This window comes from Leishmania panamensis, assembly GCF_000755165.1.
Source record: "Leishmania panamensis strain MHOM/PA/94/PSC-1 chromosome 18 sequence".
In the NCBI taxonomy this organism is placed as follows: Eukaryota; Euglenozoa; class Kinetoplastea; order Trypanosomatida; family Trypanosomatidae; genus Leishmania; species Leishmania panamensis.
Window position 1 is genome coordinate 625,804 of NC_025863.1, and position 17,726 is coordinate 643,529.

General features: G+C 59.5%; 5 protein-coding genes and 1 pseudogene across 5 annotated transcripts in view, besides 3 other annotated features; all 6 read left to right on the forward strand.

The window, feature by feature from the left end:
• LPMP_181470 (P-type H+-ATPase, putative) overlaps window positions 1-468 on the forward strand; it is a gene marked incomplete at both ends in the record, with an annotated part of 2,784 nt that extends 2,316 nt beyond the window's left edge. The window contains one exon of the mRNA XM_010699679.1: window positions 1-468. This exon is cut by the window's left edge and continues 2,316 nt beyond it. Within this exon, the coding sequence (XP_010697981.1) occupies window positions 1-468 (468 nt within the window).
• Window positions 469-3,496: 3,028 nt separating this feature from the next.
• Window positions 3,497-3,897: a repeat region.
• A 1,397-nt stretch (window positions 3,898-5,294) lies between these two features.
• Window positions 5,295-8,576, forward strand: LPMP_181480 (kinesin, putative; the record flags this gene model as incomplete). The annotated part of the gene is made up of 1 exon (XM_010699680.1): window positions 5,295-8,576. The coding sequence occupies one exon, from the start codon at window positions 5,295-5,297 to the stop codon at window positions 8,574-8,576; it is 3,282 nt and encodes a 1,093-aa protein (XP_010697982.1).
• Window positions 8,577-9,145: 569 nt separating this feature from the next.
• On the forward strand, window positions 9,146-10,205 carry LPMP_181490 (annotated as a pseudogene).
• A 691-nt stretch (window positions 10,206-10,896) lies between these two features.
• Window positions 10,897-12,159, forward strand: LPMP_181500 (hypothetical protein; the record flags this gene model as incomplete). The annotated part of the gene is made up of 1 exon (XM_010699681.1): window positions 10,897-12,159. One exon carries the CDS (start codon window positions 10,897-10,899, stop codon window positions 12,157-12,159), a length of 1,263 nt encoding a protein of 420 aa, XP_010697983.1.
• Window positions 12,160-12,771: 612 nt separating this feature from the next.
• Window positions 12,772-14,445, forward strand: LPMP_181510 (hypothetical protein; the record flags this gene model as incomplete). Its single annotated transcript, XM_010699682.1, has 1 exon — window positions 12,772-14,445. One exon carries the CDS (start codon window positions 12,772-12,774, stop codon window positions 14,443-14,445), a length of 1,674 nt encoding a protein of 557 aa, XP_010697984.1.
• Window positions 14,446-15,103: 658 nt separating this feature from the next.
• Window positions 15,104-15,552: a repeat region.
• A 703-nt stretch (window positions 15,553-16,255) lies between these two features.
• On the forward strand, window positions 16,256-16,723 carry LPMP_181520 (hypothetical protein; the record flags this gene model as incomplete). The annotated part of the gene is made up of 1 exon (XM_010699683.1): window positions 16,256-16,723. One exon carries the CDS (start codon window positions 16,256-16,258, stop codon window positions 16,721-16,723), a length of 468 nt encoding a protein of 155 aa, XP_010697985.1.
• A 759-nt stretch (window positions 16,724-17,482) lies between these two features.
• Window positions 17,483-17,726: part of a repeat region that runs on past the window's edge.

Sequence of the window (17,726 nt, forward strand, 5' to 3'; positions counted from 1 at the left end):
TCGTGGTTCCGCCACCTTGGCCTCGCGCAGCTGCCGCAGGGCAAGCTCGTGACGATGATGTACCTGAAGATCTCGATTTCGGACTTCCTGACGCTCTTCTCGTCGCGCACGGGTGGCCACTTCTTCTTCTACATGGCACCAAGCCCGATCCTGCTCTGCGGCGCGCTCATCTCGCTATTCGTGTCGACGATGGCTGCGTCGTTCTGGCACAAGTCGAGCCCGGATGGTGTGCTGACGGAGGGTCTCGCGTGGGGCCAGACGAACTCGGAGAGGCTGTTGCCGCTGTGGGTGTGGATCTACTGCATTGTGTGGTGGTTCGTGCAGGACATCGTGAAGGTCTTGGCGCACATCTGCATGCACGCCGTTGATCTGTTTGGGTGTGTGTCAGACACTGAGGGCTCCGGGGCGGTCAAGCCGTACAGCGACGGTGTGGAGGAGGCTGTGGGTTTACCCCACGATAAGAAGTAGTGCTGCAGGCGAAACGCAAAGTAAGTGGGGACGTGGCGTGGGTAAAGAGGCTCAACTGTACGTGTGGGTGATTGACAGGAAAAGGCTAATGACGTTGTTAGTGCCACACGTTTTCTGTTGTGTTGCTGATGGACGATGTCACCGTGTGTGGCAAGTCAGTGCGCTTCCCCTACGTCTGCGTTATGGCGATTTTGTGTTGTCCCCCCCTCCCCCCTCATAACTTGTTGCAGGTTAATTCAGAGTTCATGTGTGTTGTGCCGGTGGAGGAAGGACGGTGTAGTGTTGCTTCCCCAGCTGTGCTTCTCTGTCTCTGTGCTGTTGTTTCTTCAAACTCTTGCAGTCGTTGGCACGCATAATGAAGCGGCGTGTCTGGTAGATGTACTGCATCGGACGGAGGTGTGCTACTGCGCATCTCTTTTTTTGTTCTCAGTGCACACCGGGATGACGTGCGCGGGGTGCCGCCCCGCATGGACGCGACTCTGTTAAACGTTTCCTACCACGTCTTGGTTTAGTTATGCATCCCCGCATGCAGGTGTAGTTGCTTGTTTTCCCTTTCTTTTGTTTGCTGGTGGCTCTCTCTGCTATTCCAGTTTGTTCCCTTACGCCATCGAACTGGAGGTGGTCGCCTCCACGCTGCAGCATGGCGGGTGCTCATATACACACAACGACACCCGCACCAAGTGTTCCCCTCTGATTTTCCTTTGGTCGTGCTTGGTACTGTATGGTGCGAGGCATGCGTGCGAGTCTGCGGGGAAGCAGGACACATGGACACCTCACAGTCGTTTCCTTCTCCCCGTCTCTGTTTAGCGCCTCTCTTTCCTCTAGGGCGCATGCGGCTTGCACGGGTGAGGCAGAAGACGACTTGCACCTGCAGGCGGCGGCGGTGGTGGAGGACTCTGGGCGGGTGTAATGCGTCGTCTCTTCGCTGACGGTTGTTTTATTGTGTGCGCTCTTCCTTCACTTTTTTCTCTTTTTTTTTTCTATCAACGGAGGACAAAACATTCGTGGCGGTCGGTGCGCACGGGTAAAGTTGAATGTGCGTGCCGCCGTCACCACCGGCCTCTCCTCCCTCCTTCCCTGCCTTTCTTTTATGGTAAGGGGGGCGGGGACGGGGCGGGAGTCTGCAGATGGGCTTACGCGAAAGAGTGTGTCTTCCCCCCTTTCGGGCCCCTCTCTCGCTTTCTCCTTCTTCATGCGGTGCTATGGTGTCTTTCCTCTTCGCTGTGTTCTCGATGGTCTGCATGACTGTTGCTGCTTGTCGACAGTTGAGCACCATCAAGTCTGTGAGGTGTGTTCGTGTATCAGCGCGGAAGCGATGGGGAATGCGGAAAGACCGCAATACTGGAGCTACAGTAGGCACCTTCTCCCTTTTTCCTTTCCCCTCTTTCTCTTCTTTTCCGTTTTGCTTCACTTCTTCACTCTCGCACTTGCGAGTATTATTAAAATGTGTGCACCCCCGAGTTCACTGGGAGTGTGCGCGCGTGTGTGCGTGGGGAGGGCGCAAAGAGGGGTTGACCGAGCTGTATAGGTGCATTACTGTTTTTACCTTTGCCTCTTCGACCGTAGTTCCACTTCTCTCCTTCGTCTGCTCATTTGTTTGCGTGTCACTTTTGCTTTCCCTCTCTCCTCTGTTCTCTCTCTGTACTGCCGTGTTGTCATGATTTCCCACTTCCCCCCGAGGATGCACTAGGAGCACCACCACCACCGCTGATGGTTGTTTCACTCTCTCCCTGGCGTCACTCACATCTCTTTCCTCGCGACCTCTGAGTATCCGCGTGTGGAGTGCGATGCCTCTGCCCTTATATGCGTGTTTCTGGAGTTGATTCTGGGCGCAGGAGGTTAAGAGAGAGAAAGACGTGCGCTCAGAGAGAGAGAGCGAGCACCAAAGGGTGGAGCAATAGGCGGGCAATGATGGGCGGAGGAGGGGGAGGGGGCCGTGACGCAGCCGGGGGGATAGAGTCACCCCCACAGACGGGGTCTCCCTTTTCCGAAGTCAAAGCCGTGCGGCGTTAGTTTCTCGCTTGCTTGTGATGCTTTTTGTTATTTCATGCTTTGCGTTCTCCATCTTTTTCGTTTGCTAATAATTCCCCACTGCCCCTCTCCCCTCTATTTCCCCCTTTCCTCCATTTCCGCTTCTCCCTCCTCCTCTTCGCCACACCCGTGCGCGAGTTTGCTTTTCATAGTGCGCGGGACGTAGGAGTAGAGTGGCTGGAGCGATTGCCATGCTGGCGGCGGTGAATTCAGTGAGCGCAGCGCATGTCCAGGGGTAACAAGATGCGCATTAAGCTCCTTAAAGTACGTTAGGGTAGAACAGTCGCGCAGAACGACAACATCAAAAAACCAAAAGGAGCGACTTGAAAGCGAGGGGGCGCACAAAGAAAGAGGGGGCGGCGGGACGAAGAGAAGGGCTCCGAGGCCGCCGCAGCAAGAAGAAGAGTGCCGCTGCTTCTCTACCCACTGCTGCTGCTGCTTCCTTTGCCTATTTTCCTTTCCCTCTCGCATCCCTGCGGCGCTGCATACCCAAGCACACATGCCGACGTGGGTTTAGGCTGAGTGCCACAAAGGGAGGGGGCGGCAGACTGGGGGACGGTGCTGTCCGCCACCCGCCGAAGCGACAGCCGAGGCTACACGATGTGCCGGTACATTTTTTTAGGGGTAAGCGGGTGACTACCTCAGCCCCCTTTGCCCAGTGACAGTGTGCAAGTTTCATAGAGGTCTATGTGTGTGCACATGTGGAAGGGGGTGACCGTTGGTGTTGCCAGTGCGATGCCAGGGACCTTGCCCCTCCCCCCTTCCCTGAGTGCGAAGCAAACTTCTAGCTTGAATTTTTCCACACAGGCATCTCTTCTCACTTCTTTCTCTTTGCGCAAACTGCGGCTTCCTCTTTTCATTCACTCAACCTCAGCACTGTGCGTGTTTCCTTCCTCGGCGTCGGTCCTACCAGAGCACTGGACATGCCCATGCACATCTACTACGATCGTCTTTCGCCTCTGCCTTTAAGCACGCCCTCAGGGACGAAGAACAGACACACACGCCAGTGCGTGGCATCTCAGGCCCCCTCGCCCCCAACTCTGTGCGGGGTGCCAAGCAGCCCCTCCCCCGCATCCCTGCCAACGCCGAGCCGTCTCTGGTGCTGACAGGGCCATGCCCCCGTGACGTAGGGAGGAGAGGGCCGAGCGGTGTCTCGCTACGGATGTCGGCGGCCAGGCCCCTGCTGCCTGCTGGTGTGGGGAGCCCTGAGCCACCCTGAGGGATGCACCAGGCGGCGGCCGGCACAATATGGGGGCGGCGGCGAGGCGAGCTGCGAGGTGGGTGGGTGGGCAGAGCTCGAGGCAGGGGCGTGCGCCGATGGCTGGGTTGGCGCCTTGCTGCAAGGCGTGTCTAGCGCTGCTCCGCGCCACGCGGTGGGCCCGCAGCGGGGCCGGGGGTGTCGAGTGGGGGTGGGCTCGTGCTCAACATGGTGGCGAGTGGGTGTGCGGAGTGGAAGAGACACCTTTGCGCGCGTGTGTGGCTCGGCTGTGGGGCATCAGCACAAATCTTAATAGCGGTCTTCTCACTCGTCAGTGAGGAAAGCGCGGGAAATGCAGCGGGAGCAACGCCGCTTTGCTTCTTTCAAGCCTTCATTGAGTGACAGTACGACTCGATTGCTGGCGTATTTTTCTCCTGTTGCTGTTGCGCTCGCTTGGTACTCATGATGACCACTACTAACGCTTTCTCGCAAAAAGGCGCGATAGGTGAGGAGAGACTCTAAGCAAGCAGTCAATGCACCGCTCGCAGCCCATTTCTTACAGATTGTCTGACGGTGGCGCATGTGGATACGTGCATGTATGCAGTGTTGCTTCGTCCATCCATCCATCCCCCCCTCTCTCTCTCTCTCGCTCGTTCGCTTTGCTTGTCGAGGGCCTCTTTTTTTTGTTGTTTTCGCTTACTCATTTTGGTGCTCAGTTGTGAACTCACTGCGCCTTCTCTCGCGTGCGTGCGTGCGTGACACTTTCCTCTCTCTCCATACTCGCCGCCGTCTTTCTCTCTCTTTGCTCCCAGGGGGTGGAGGGGGGGAAGTCTGGGCGTTGTTCACCGTAGGAGCGTCTTCTGCTCATTCGCGAAACTATCTCGAGGACCATCCCTCTGCGCTGGCGCTTGAGGTCTTCATGTCGTCACCGAGTAACGGCGACGTCCACGGTATTGGGAGCACGCCTACAGCGACGAACGATTTTACTGCAAATGGCGTGCACGCACACCCGACAAGCATCAGCAGCCGCGTAGCGAAGCTGAAGCTGTCAACACTTCCAGCCATGGGATCCGGAGCAGAACCAACGCACAGCGCGCTGCGCATTATCGGCAGTGATGTGTCGCGGCAGTTACCCCCACGCGTGGCTTCCCCAACACCGGGCATTACGGCGATGCCACTGCTTAGCACCAGTTTCTCCCAGCACGGCCCCGCGACGCCAGCTGTATCTTCACAGGAGAGCATCAGCGTCATCGTGCGCTTGAAAGCTGCCCCCAAATTGTCCTCGTCAACGGCGTTGCTCTCTTACACAGTGGAGGATGGCACACTTGCGACGCCACGGATGGTCTGTCGTGTCTCCTCCCAGGATAACGGACTCGCCTCGCCGCGTCTGCACAGCTGCGGCGGTGGCGGCTCGGCGGAGTCACCCGCTGCTCTCTCAACGGCCTTCACTGACACTGACGGAGGTGCCAATGTTGCTGCTGCCCCGTCTACGGAGGCCACCACATTTCCTGCGCTCTCGGTTTCGTTGCCCAGAGTGGTAGTGTGTCCGTCGACGCAGCCGTCAAAGCGTCTGCCCTTGACCCCTGCCTCTCCAACGATGTACTCCTCGTCGCCGCCGCCGAGCTTCTCCGCGGCAGAGGCCCCGACGACGCACCTCCACGAAGAGGATCGTAGCGCTGTGCTCGGTGGCACGGCCACGGCTGGCAGGAGCATCGGCTCACGTGGCCGCGTGCTCACCATCACCTCTCCGAGCACGAGGGAGCGTCGACAGTACGAGTTTGGCGAGGTGCTGGAGCCGGAGGTGACAAACACGGCCCTGTGCGAGCGCCTCATCCCATCCATCACGGAGCAGATGGCGGCTGGCTTCAATGTTTGCGTGCTGTGCTACGGCCAAACCGGGAGTGGCAAGACCTACACGATGAATGCGTTGGCTCCGGCCGTTGCGGAGGAGGTGTTTCGCTCCCTTGACGTTAACAACGAGGTGGTGGAGATGAGCTACATACAGATCTACAACAACAAAGCCTACAGCCTGCTTGACGGTGCCCGCGGTGGCAAGTTTGGTGTCGAGCTGTCACGACCGCTAACGAGCTGCACCGGCAGTGGCAGCAACGGCGGTGCCAGCTACCTTGGCAGTGCCTTGGAACCCAAGGCTCTGATCCAGAGCAGCGCTGAGGTGCTCAAGAGGATGAAGGCGGCGTCGCGACTGCGCGTGACGCGCGCACACACCCTCAACGCCCACAGCTCGCGTTCCTTCACACTTTTGTCTCTGCACATCACGCGTTTCCTCGACGGTGCGCCGCTCACAACGACGCGAGTCACGCTCGCCGACCTCGCCGGAACGGAGAGACTAAAGAAGAGCGGCGCCGCCGGGGAGATGGTCAACCAGGCCATCTTCATCAACATGTCCTTGATGGCGCTGCGCCAGCTGATGGAGTCCAGCGGCACCGAGGCGGAGGCGCTGCATTTCCGCAATTCCCTGCTCACTACGTATCTCGCCCCATGCATGCACAGCTGGCACCTTATTCTCCTCGTTACCGTCTCCCTCGAGGCAGGCAGTTATGAGGAGACAAAGTCGTCACTGGAGTTTGCGACCAATGCGCGTCGCCGGAAGGTCAAGAAGGTAAAAAGCCGGGTCGAGAACAGACTGTTGAGCACAGTCGCCCGCGTCTATGGACGTCCGAGCTCCCTCTCTCCCGCGGGTGCAGCCGGTGGCGCGGGTAGCAGGAGCGGCTGGAACGTGCATGAAGACAACGCCGACAACAGCGAACGCCAAGGCGTCATCGAAGTCCTTCGGTACCGCCTCCGCGTTCTGGAGGAGACACTGAAGTTAGAGCAGCAGCGAAACGCCATGAAGGTCGTGCAGTCACCGCTGACAGAAGTGCCTGCCGACTCCCAGATTGCGGTGCCAGCCTCAGTGGTGGACGCGAACGCTACAGCACTTGCTCCTGCGGAGAGGCTGCAACGAGAATCTCAGTACTATCGTCACCTGCTGGAGGAGCGGGAACAGGATCTCTACCGTTTGCAGAGCCACTTCCCCTCAGCAAATACGAAGGTCAGTAGCGTGCCGTCAGTACTGTCTAACTCCCCGGACACATCATCGCTGTCGTCGGAAGAAGCCGACGCGGGTGCGGGAGACGATCAGCCGGAGTTCGCCACGCCAGAAGCCTCGGCAGAGAGCAGTGACAGCTCTGAGGTACAGGTGCGAGCGAGCGAAGTAGACGTTGACGACGCGCACGCGCACCTGTTGTGGTGCGTTCGTCAGCTGCGCTCACACGGCATCAGCGAAGATGAGTGGGGCGGTGACGTGCTGGACCGGCTACGCAATGCGGTGCTGCGTGCCACTGAGCAATACGAAGACGTACGCGAACAGCTGCTCGTCCTCTCAAGCTCGCTGAGCGGGCTGCGGACACAGAATCATCAACTCTATGACGAGGTGCTGCATGCGAACAGGCGTCTTCTCGCAATCGATATGGAGCGCAAGGAGGAGCGCGCGGTCCTGCAGGCGTCAACACGTCGGGCGGCCACTGCAGAGACGGTGCTGGAGCAGCTGCGCCTGCAGTTATTTCAGACGTACGCCGATCAGTCGATACGGGAGGAGATGACCCGCCTCTACCTGGACGCGAAGCCGGTCACCGCCAACGTCGATGAGGCCGTGTTGGACGATCGACAGATGGAGCAGCAGGTGGAGTTAGAGAAGGTGCAGGCGCATCAGCAAGTGCTCTGCGACAAGATCACCGAGCTGGTGGACAACGTCGAGCAGCTAACGCGCGCTGTCGCGCAGAAGGATGCGTTTCTGGCGGCACTGGAGTCGCTCATCACACCGGCGCAGCGAGCACTCTTTCACACCCTGTCAAACACTGCCACCGCCATTGCTGAGCGTGGTACCACCAGCGTTGGTGGCAGCGACGGCGGATTGGCCGGCACCACCACGGCGGCCATTGTCGTAGACGACGGCAGGAGCACCGCCGACTGCTTCAGTCTCCTGCAGTCGCGCGTGTCGGAGCTCAGTTCCCTGCTCACACAGGAGCAGCAGCAACACCAGTTCACTCGGTGCGAGCTCTTGGAGGCCCGCGAAGATGCGCGGCGAAGCCGACAAGAGCAGCGACAGGCGTTCTTCCAACAGCAGGAGGAGGCGCGACGTGTGGACCAGCTGATGGCAGAGAATTACGAGCTGCGCCAGCAGAACGAGCGCCATCAGTTTTATCTGGACCAGATGTGCGTCAGTTTCAACGAAAAGCTCCTGCAACTGCGCCATCGACACGACGAGGAGATGGCGGAGCTGCGAAGTGCTGCAAGAGAAGCGCGATTGCGTCCGGACGGCAACGACGATACGGTGAGAGAGGCGTGCGACAAGAAGGGCGAGGACCAGGACGATGCGGTGTTGTCGATCCCTGTGCATGCTTCAGCGCATCGCGGTGCGTCGCAGGAGGTGCCGTCGGGTGAATATTGGCTGTCCGGGGGCACTGCGCTAGACTCCACTGCAGTGGCGCCCTCGGTGGCTGACTTGGTGGGCAGTGGAGACGCTGAGTGGAGGGCATCGTCGCAGCAGATACAGCGACCTGGTCGAGTGCAGCGTTGGTCTGCAAAGTCGAATGAGCGCCGCCGTGGAAAGGTGCACGAGGCGGCTGCGCCTATGATAGACAACGCGGGTGCGACAGCGGCTGCGTCTGTGCCGTCGCGGGGCGTCAGGCGGTCTTCAAAGGTAGCGCGCCGTTCAGCGAGCATCGGCAAGGCAAAGCAGCGGCTCTTCACAACGTACGGCGAAACGGCCAACCCCAGTGATGCGTCAGCGCCTCTTGTCAAGTCAGAGGTCATCGCCTCTGCTCCGCTGAATAAGCGGCGTCGCGTTCGTGCATCAGGAGCAGCAGGAGCAAAGTGACCCATGCAGCCGCAGTGGGAGACTGAGCCACATCTGTCTGTGCGTGCTCATGGGTGAGGTGCATGTAGATTGGACAGTGGCGCACGTGCATGCTTCCTGCGCTCCTGCCTCCCTACGATTCATTCGCTCGGTTTTCTCTCTCCCTCTTCATTGCGTCTCTCATGTGTGCTCAGTCGGACCTCGACAAAGCCACCTGACGTATGCACCGGGGGGGGGTGGTTGCGTGTGGCGATTCACTACGTCACCCGCGTCTTTTGCTCCCCCTTTTCTCTCTGTGCGGGTGCGTAGACATTTCCCCTCATCACTGGTCTTCTTCTCGCACGCCCTCCTCGCCGTTCTTGGCTGGACGCGCTGGCCTCGTCGCGGCTCTCTTCCCTTCTCCGGCGCCTCATCTTTCTTCCGTTGCATAACCGCCGCCACCACCTCGATTCCCACCCCGCTCTACGGGTCTCTTTTTCAGCTGCGCCACTGCTCTCGGGTATGCCTGGCATCAGCCACCCCTTCACGCCACACCAGGCGTCGCCCTTCGCATCCCTTCCTCGTTCTCTTCGATCGCTAGACGCCCATCCGTGGGTATCGACGAGACAGGGGTAATTGCCAGACATCGACCCTCGCCTCCTTTTCGCCCCCGACTTTCCACCACCGCCACCACTACCACCGCGCTGGGCGCATACGGCATAGGCAGACATCTTCTGCGGTCGCCAGACGAACGTTTTTTCTTGTTAGTGAAGCTCATCATCACCGGCTCGTCGCACATTTACTACGCCCCTCACCTTCGCTCAGTGCATGTGCGTCCCCCTCTTCACCCTACCTCTGTTGCTGCGCTTCAGGGGGCCACAAGGGCCACAGGAGGCAGCGTCCAACATGTGACCGTTTCAGCGGCGGCGCTCTCCCACCTCGCTGCTCTACAAAACGGATCCTCGTCGTCGTTGGGTGGGGCATGTCTCTCGGCAGCAACCTCGCCTTTGGCTTCCACATCTCCATCCCCCTCCACGCAGCTTTCCGCTCCTCCTCGATGATGCTCAACGTGCTCGCCGTGTACTTCTTCGGGAAGTGTTTCACAGCGCCACAGATGGCATCCGGCTTGGCCATCTGCATGGGCCTTATCACGCTGCCAGTGGAGAAGGCGTTCAGGAAGAGCAGCACGAGAGCCGAGCTAGCATCTAGCACCGCAGCCACTGCGTCGTCGCTGGCGTGGCACTGGGGCTGTGGAGTGGCCATTCTGGTGACCACCCCACAGCGTGCATGATGGGGTTGAGTGTCTTTCAGGAACCCATGTACCACTGCGCCCGTGCGAACGCGGCCGCAATGACCGTAGCGCCAGCGAAGGATAATGCTTCACCAATGTGGACAGAGGCGCCTTGTTTGTCTCATCTCTTCGTCATCCCGCTCTTCCTTGTGCAGCCGATGCGCCTCTACGCCGAGTTTATGCTCATGGAGGCAGTCAGTTAGTTGCGCGTGGCGCTGGGCTGCGTGACTCAAGCCATGTGCATCGCCGCCGCTCACGTGGTGAATGACAAGACCTCCGCCTGCCCTCTGAGCCTGAAGCTGACGTTACGCAAACTTGCCGGCTTTGTACTTTCGATCGTCTACGTTGTCCACTACCGGCACCTCTCGATCGCGGAGTGAGTCTCCAGGGTTGATGTTCTCATGGCGGGTACGGCGTATTCCTTTCTATCGAAGGCGCACCACCACGCGTCGTATACCGTGAACGCGAGCGCAGCACCAGAGGCACGGGCGAAGAAGACCAGGTAGGTGATGCGTGCCTTTGGTCACGCCTCATCTTGTCTTCGGTCTCTTCTTTCCCCCCTTCTCCCTCCCTTCTCTCCACCACTCCAGGACTGCACACGACAAGAGGGGGAGGGAGGGGGGAGGAGCTGGCCTACCCCCCCCCCCCCCCCACGTAGGGGCGCCATGATCAACAAAGACAGAATGACGTAGCCCTCCTTGCAGCGCGGCATCGAGAGACATCGATGCTGCACCTCATCCTCACTTCATCTCACCACAAGGCATCTACATGGGCGCTGGAGCGAACCACCACAGGTGTTTCACACCGACCGATGCGGTGTTGCACTCGCGATTCAGCGGCGGGGTACTCAGCAGCAGCGGAGAACGGTATGGAATGTGATGATGACGCTTGCTCGGTACCCGTGTTTCTCTTCTTCTTTCCTTGCTCCCTCCCTCTTATTTCGATGCGACAACTTCACGCCTTCTTCACTTCTCTCTCCGGCCCTTTTCTGCTTCACAACCGTCGCAGACACGAAGTAACGCATCACACAGAGGCGGACAACAAACCGAAAAGGAAAAACATTAGCTCGAGATGGCTGCACTGGTCACGAGTGTCTCGCCCAAGGCAGGCCGGAGCTCTGCTATCGATGACTGCGATGACGTTGTTGCATTTGTGGTCGACGACAGCCAACACACGCTGTACTTCTCGAAGCGCGCCTTGATGAACCACACGCCGTTCTTTCGCGCGTACTTCACGGAGCACGCCACTGCCAGCGCCGGTGAATCCAGCAGCAATACCATTGTGCTGAGATACGTGAATCCGCGGAGTGCTGAAGCAGCTCTGCATCTGTGTCACAGCGCCAATCACGCCGATGACGAGCTCTTCTTGTCGCTGCTGCGGGAGTGCGAGGGTGCAGATGCGGCGCGCCAGCCGGAGGCGCTGCTGGCTGTGCTTTCACTGTACGCTGCTTGTGTGAAGTTCGAGCTGCACGCACACGCAAGAGCGGCAAGTGCGACAGCTGCCAGAGCTGTAACGAAGCGCACCGTCTACGACGCGCTAAAGACATGCGCGCGCTACGCGACCACTCTGTCGCCGGAGACGCAACGCGCGGTCGGACTAGACGCACTTCTCGCCGCCTGCCATGCGTTTGTGCGGGTGCCCGGTGCATGTCAGGGTGAGCGGCGCTGGCGCCGACTTTACGCGCAATACCCGAAGCTTGCCGAGATGGTGGCGGCCGCCAGCGCGGCTTCAGCAGTATCAGCTGCTGCTCATTCAACGTCCACTGCGCATGGAGAGAGTAGCGCCATCGCTTCGGCAGGCAACACACCTTCACAACGGCGCACTCTCTTGTCTCCACGAAAGGAGCAAGACACTATCGAGGAGTCTGCAGTTATGATCCCCCAATCGGCCGCGCTACTACCAGATGTTTTCACTGGGCACCTCCGGCAGACGGAGGGTCTGGCACTCGCGGCGCAGTGGCGGTGTCGCGCCATGTCGGCAGAAGTAGCAGCTCTGCGTGAGAGTTGGGCTGCCCTCGAATCCACTACCCGGCGCGACGAGGCTGCTGCCACCGAGGCGACACTCTACCTGGGTGAGGTGCGTGTGTATTTGCAGGCACTGCGGTGTGCAGAGGCGGAGGTGCAGCGGTTGTGTGACGCCGCTGCCGCGACGTGCGCTGCGCCATCGTTGCCGACCTCTGCATCGACCCTGCACGAGCTGCGGTACACCCTGCAGCACGCGTCAGAGTGGGCTGCGGAGCGGAAGGCGCACATTGATGAGCTGCTTGCCATTGAGCAAGGCGCAGTACGTGAGCTTGACGCCGAACTTGCGCAGCTGCGCGGTTTTTTTTGCTAGAGCTGTATTGGGGTCGCTGCATATTTTTTTGCACCAGTCCGTGCTGTTGCCCTCCTCCTCCAATCTGTACAGCTCTCCCTTGCATACGCAGAAAGGAGGGGGACCACTGCTGGAGGGCGATGGAGTCATTGGCAGATGAGTGACGCACCACGTGCGCTCCACAGTATTGTCAACCTGCGCGTCGAAGAAGGGCACAAAATCATAAACCCGCGGACAAACGGCCTTGCAGGGCCACACTCGCTTTCGCTTTCTCTCTTGCGCATTGCCTGCCTGCCGGCTTTCTTTTGGAGCCGCTTTCCACTTTGCCTTGTCGTCTCCGCCGCGTCTGACTCTGTTGAGTGTGCGTGTCTACGTCTGTCGCGCGAGCACCTACCCACAGCGCCCTTTCCACTCTCTTTACCTGTGCACTGTTCCTCCGCCACGCGAGATGTGCATCTTCTGTTGCTCCCCATTCTCCCTCATCTCTCTTCTCCCACTTCACCGCTTGGCGGCTCATTCTTTGCCGTCCCACTGGCCAACATTGTGGCTGGTGTAGTCTCGCTTGTGTGCAGACACAGCGCGCCAGCTTTGCTCCATCTGTTACCAGACAAGCGCACAAGTGTAGAAGGTGGCATGTTCTCGGTGGACTCTACGCACGAGTCGGCACTCACGGACCCGCTGTTCATGCTGCGGCTGTACAAGCGAGTCGCGTATGGCCTTGTGCCGCGTCTGCACTCCGACGGTACCCGAGCGTTTCTGCCATCGTTTCTCTCTGTGGACTCCCGCTACGTCGAGTCCACCAACGTTGCTGTAGACGCAGCGGCGCTGCTCATCGCTGTGGAGCCCATTTTCCCGACGTCTTTGCTGACGCACAAGGAGGTCTCTCTCCTCCTTCGCGTCCTAGAGCTGGAGGAGGAGGAAACGGCGAAGGAGGCGAGTCCCACGGACAGCTTCGAGGAGGCACAGAGGGGAAGGCGCCGCTCCTGCGCCAGGGGCATCCGTCCTGGTCGTGTCACGCTGGCGTTGCGGGATATAATTCCGTTTCGAACGTGGCAAGTGTCACAGACTGTGGCGGCGGTACGGCGTGCGGTGCAGGAGAGTGCCGTCATGAGCCCGTTCGAGGAGCATCTCGTGGATGTGCTGGATTGGCAGAACAGCCGCCGTCGCCAGGCAACAGAGGAATCCCCGCCTCCATTGGAGCGCTGGGAGGCGCTAGCGTTTATGGAAGACACCTGCGGGCTTAGCAGCTCCGAATCCCACTGGCTGTTGCACTACTGCGCTAGCGAGAAGGACGATGACGCCGAGGACGGTACGGCAACTGGCTCGTGCCTGGGTTGCGAGGTGGTGCTGCTGCACCAGCTGCTGTTCAGCAAAGTGATTCCTAGTGTTGCCGAGTATCCGCTGCTGATGGGGCGCTTCGCAGAAGCCACGCTGGATATTGGAGAGACGGAGATTTACCATACCGGTACGCTTGCCCTCCAGAGCGTTCTAGAGTCTATGGAGCTTCATTACCCGGAACACAGTCGACAGCTGCCATTGGACTTGGACATAAGGGCGCTGGTGCGGGCAGAGCTGACGTCGCGGCAATTCTTCTACGTGTGCACCAAGCTGCGCACGGGGTTCCGCCCGGAGGAGTCTAATCAGCTCTACTACTACCTCAAGAAGGATAGCGAAACCGAGGACGGCGTACTCGTCGCAGACCTGCTCGCTGCGTACCGGCAGTACTTCCCTTCTATCACGGGTTCCATGCTGCAGCTGGTGCAGGCAGCCGTGGTTGAATGGATGCGGCGCAGTGCCAAGAATGGCCCGGCATTTGTGCAGCTCTACTCAGCGCTGAGAGAGTGGGGTACTGAGCGTGTGCCAATCGAAGCGTTCATCAAAGCACTGCGCGCCGCAGGTGTGCCGGATGGTCTCTCGGGGGTGTTGGATGTTGAACTGGAGTGGCTTCGACTGAAGTCCCCGACCCGCGTAGACTTGGTTCTCATGCTGTGTACCCCCGTCCCACCGTCGCGCGTTGCCGTTATCCGTAAGCTCTTCAACCGACTCGACAGGCAACATTCAGGCAATGTTGCCTGTGCTGCGTTGCTGAGGAGCTTCCATCCGGAGCTCATCGAGGGCAACGCTGTGCGTCAGCAAGGCACCATATGGAAGCAGGCCCTGGAGGCGTACATCGTGGAGCTGGGGGGCGGGGAGCTTGACTACGAAGTCTTTGCGTACTTCTGGTATATGGTCTCCGCCAGCGTTGAGGACGATCCGACGTTCACGATGGTCGTCTGGCAGGCGTTCGGTCTCTCCGATGACGGGTAACGACCTAGAGGTACCTAGGCGCGTCGGAAGGGAAGCGCAGAGAAGCGCTGGGCCGAGGCGGGGTGGGGGTAGCGATGACAGGTGACGCAGGAAAAGGATAAGTCCATTGCTCCCAGTTGCAAGCATGTCCGCGTGTACATAAGCCGCAGAACGCAGCACGCGCATACCCGCTGTCTCCGTCATGTCTGCCCAACGGCCTCTAACCTTCTTTCATAGGCGTGTAGACGCCAGTGAACGTGTGCTTCTATGAGCGAATACTTGAACGTGCGCCAGGTCCCACTCGTTGCTACTGCCTACAGTCGAGTCTCGTGCTCTTCAGGGCTTCTTCCCCCTCTCCCCGCAATTTTTTTCTCTTAGTCCCCCCTCCCCAGACGTCGTGACTTCTTTGCACGACATGGAAAGGAGTGCGAGGCATGCCGCGTTGCCCAATTCTGCGGAAAGCACAATGAAGCCGAACGCAGAAGAAATGCGCACAGCACACGCTCTCCACCGGCAATGTCAGCAATACACGGGGAGTGAGGTCGAAGGCCAGGACGTCAACACATTGCGGATTTCAGTGCGTGCGTTCGCCGCCTCATCTTGTTTGTTTCTTCGTGCAGGTGTCTACACCTCTTTCGCCTCTGCCTTTAAGCACGCCCTCAGGGACGAAGAACAGACACACGCGCCAGTGCGTGGCATCTCAGGGCCCCTCGCCCCCAACTCTGTGCGGGGTGCCAAGCAGCCCCTCCCCCGCATCCCTGCCAACGCCGAGCCGTCTCTGGTGCTGACAGGGCCATGCCCCCGTGACGTAGGGAGGAGAGGGCCGAGCGGTGTCTCGCTACGGATGTCGGCGGCCAGGCCCCTGCTGCCTGCTGGTGTGGGGAGCCCTGAGCCACCCTGAGGGATGCACCAGACGGCGGCCGGCACAATATGGGGGCGGCGGCGAGGCGAGCTGCGAGGTGGGTGGGTGGGCAGAGCTCGAGGCAGGGGCGTGCGCCGATGGCTGGGTTGGCGCCTTGCTGCAAGGCGTGTCTAGCGCTGCTCCGCGCCACGCGGTGGGCCCGCAGCGGGGTCGGGGGTGTCGAGTGGGGGTGGGCTCGTGCTCTGCCGCAGGGGATGGACGCGTTGAGTGGAAACTGACATTTTTCTTCTCTGTGGAAGGGCAGCGACTCACCGCTGGCCTTTCCGGGGCATGACTGCTGTACACGGCAGTAAGGCCGGTGTGGTGGCGCCTGCTGTCGGTGAGCCGCGGCCCACGTATAGGCCGCCGTCCTCCTGAGAATAAAGGGACAGATTTTTCTGGGCCGGACATGGCTTCTCTCTCCAATGCCACGCGCCGTGTTTGTGTGTTATCATGTGGGGTATCGACTGCTCTGTGACTGTTCTCCTCGCCCCCCTCTCCACGGTTTTCTCTCCCCTCTACCTCAGCGGTCCCTCGCTGTGTTCTTTTGCCCATCTCTCCCTCTCTTACAGTCCTCGAGCATAGCGCCGCTCGCCGATTTCCTTCTCGGCATTTTTTTTGTTTTGCATCTTTTCACGTTGAACTGCTCGCTGCGTCACTCTCCTAACGTGCTGAGGCACCAGCACTCTGTAGCGTGCTATCCTCACAGTGGCTCACCGAGGGGGGGGAATGCAAGTGGATGTGACTAGAAGTGTGTGGCTGCTGGTCGTAGCCCTGCTTCAATAATCGCACTGGTGGCGTTGTACAGCACTGGTCTGCTCAGACATTAGGCGCACCACTCACTCCCCTAGTCTCAACACCGTCGTCGTTAATCGGCGCTGCCCTCCTTTCTCACCTTTACCACTGTTATCACTGCTCCCTGTCGTCATCATGAGTGGGCTGGAGCTTATCGCACTGGTACCGATCGGCATTGCTGGGTGGAAGCTTTTCCAGAAACTAGGAGACCAGCAGAATCTCATAGCACAGCACGAGCTCACCATCAACAGGCAGAAGGAGATGCTGGAGTCCATTGTGAACGCGGATAGGGCTAGTCTGTTGAAGAGTCCGTTCCACCTTGCGGTGGCTGCCGGGACGCTGGTTTTGGCGGGGACGGTGACCTACAAAAGTTGGACACTCACCAAGTCGTCCACAATTCGGCCGCCGCCCAACTATGAACCCACGCAGTCCACCTTCGATGCGGAGCAGTGCGTCATCTGCTTAGAAAACTGCAAAGACACCGTATTTCTGCCCTGCCGACACCTGTGCACATGCTGGAGCTGCGCGAGTCGCATTGGGAATAATTCCTGCCCGACGTGTCGAGCCCCACTCGAGGCTATGCAGTTTGTCTACCAGCAATGAGAGGATCCGGGGGTGCCGTCTGTCAACTGCAGCCGATCATCTGACACCCCCACCGGCACACGTGACAGAGGTATCTGCCCCATTCCCCCCCCTCTCTCTGTGACTTTCAAATTTTTCGTCCCGCTCCTTTCAGAGTGTCATGATTTGCTTAGCGTTCTCTTCTTTGCGGGCTTCGATTTAAGTTGGCTTGTCTGTGTGTGGGTGCGCTTGTCCGCCTGCAAGCCTGTCCTTGCCCATCTAGGAGAGTACTGCGGCAGCTACTAATGCCTCTGTTGGGCAGTCATGGCAGTGCGACACCCTAGCGAATCCTGGCGGTAAACGTGACTGTGTGTCCCTTTCGTATTCAGCGGCTCAGTTCTGCTGATGATGCCGCATGCCCTTCTCCTTGTTGCACTCTCTTACTTCCTCTCGTGCTTCCATCTTGATGTTGTTCAACGGCCTGCGTGCGGGGAGGGAGGTAGGGGGAGAGGCAGTTACCTCCTACGAGTCTTTTTCGCCAAACACAAGCGAGGAAAAGAGGCGTACCTTTCCCTCGTGTCTTGGGCTGCATGCTCTGCGTACATCCTTGTTCCACCTCTCTGCGCATGCGCCTCTGACTCTCTGCCCCGCCTGAGTCTCTCTTTACGCCTTCCCTTTTTTCCTCTCTGCTGCGGTGTTATGCTTGACGTGCTTTCGTTGGTTGGCCGGCGTACCCCCCCTCCCCCCGAAGCGCTTCTCATTACGGTGTTTTTCTCTTTTTACTCCTGGTTGGTACTCTTTCCCTGATGGCAGGGGGGCACCCGCCAGTGCGTGGCATCTCAGGGCCCCGCGCCCCCAACTCTGTGCGGGGTGCCAAGCAGCCCCTCCCCCGCATCCCTGCCAACGCCGAGCCGTCTCTGGTGCTGACAGGGCCATGCCCCCGCGACGTAGGGAGGAGAGGGCCGAGCGGTGTCTCGCTACGGATGTCGGCGGCCAGGCCCCTGCTGCCTGCTGGTGTGGGGAGCCCTGAGCCACCCTGAGGGAT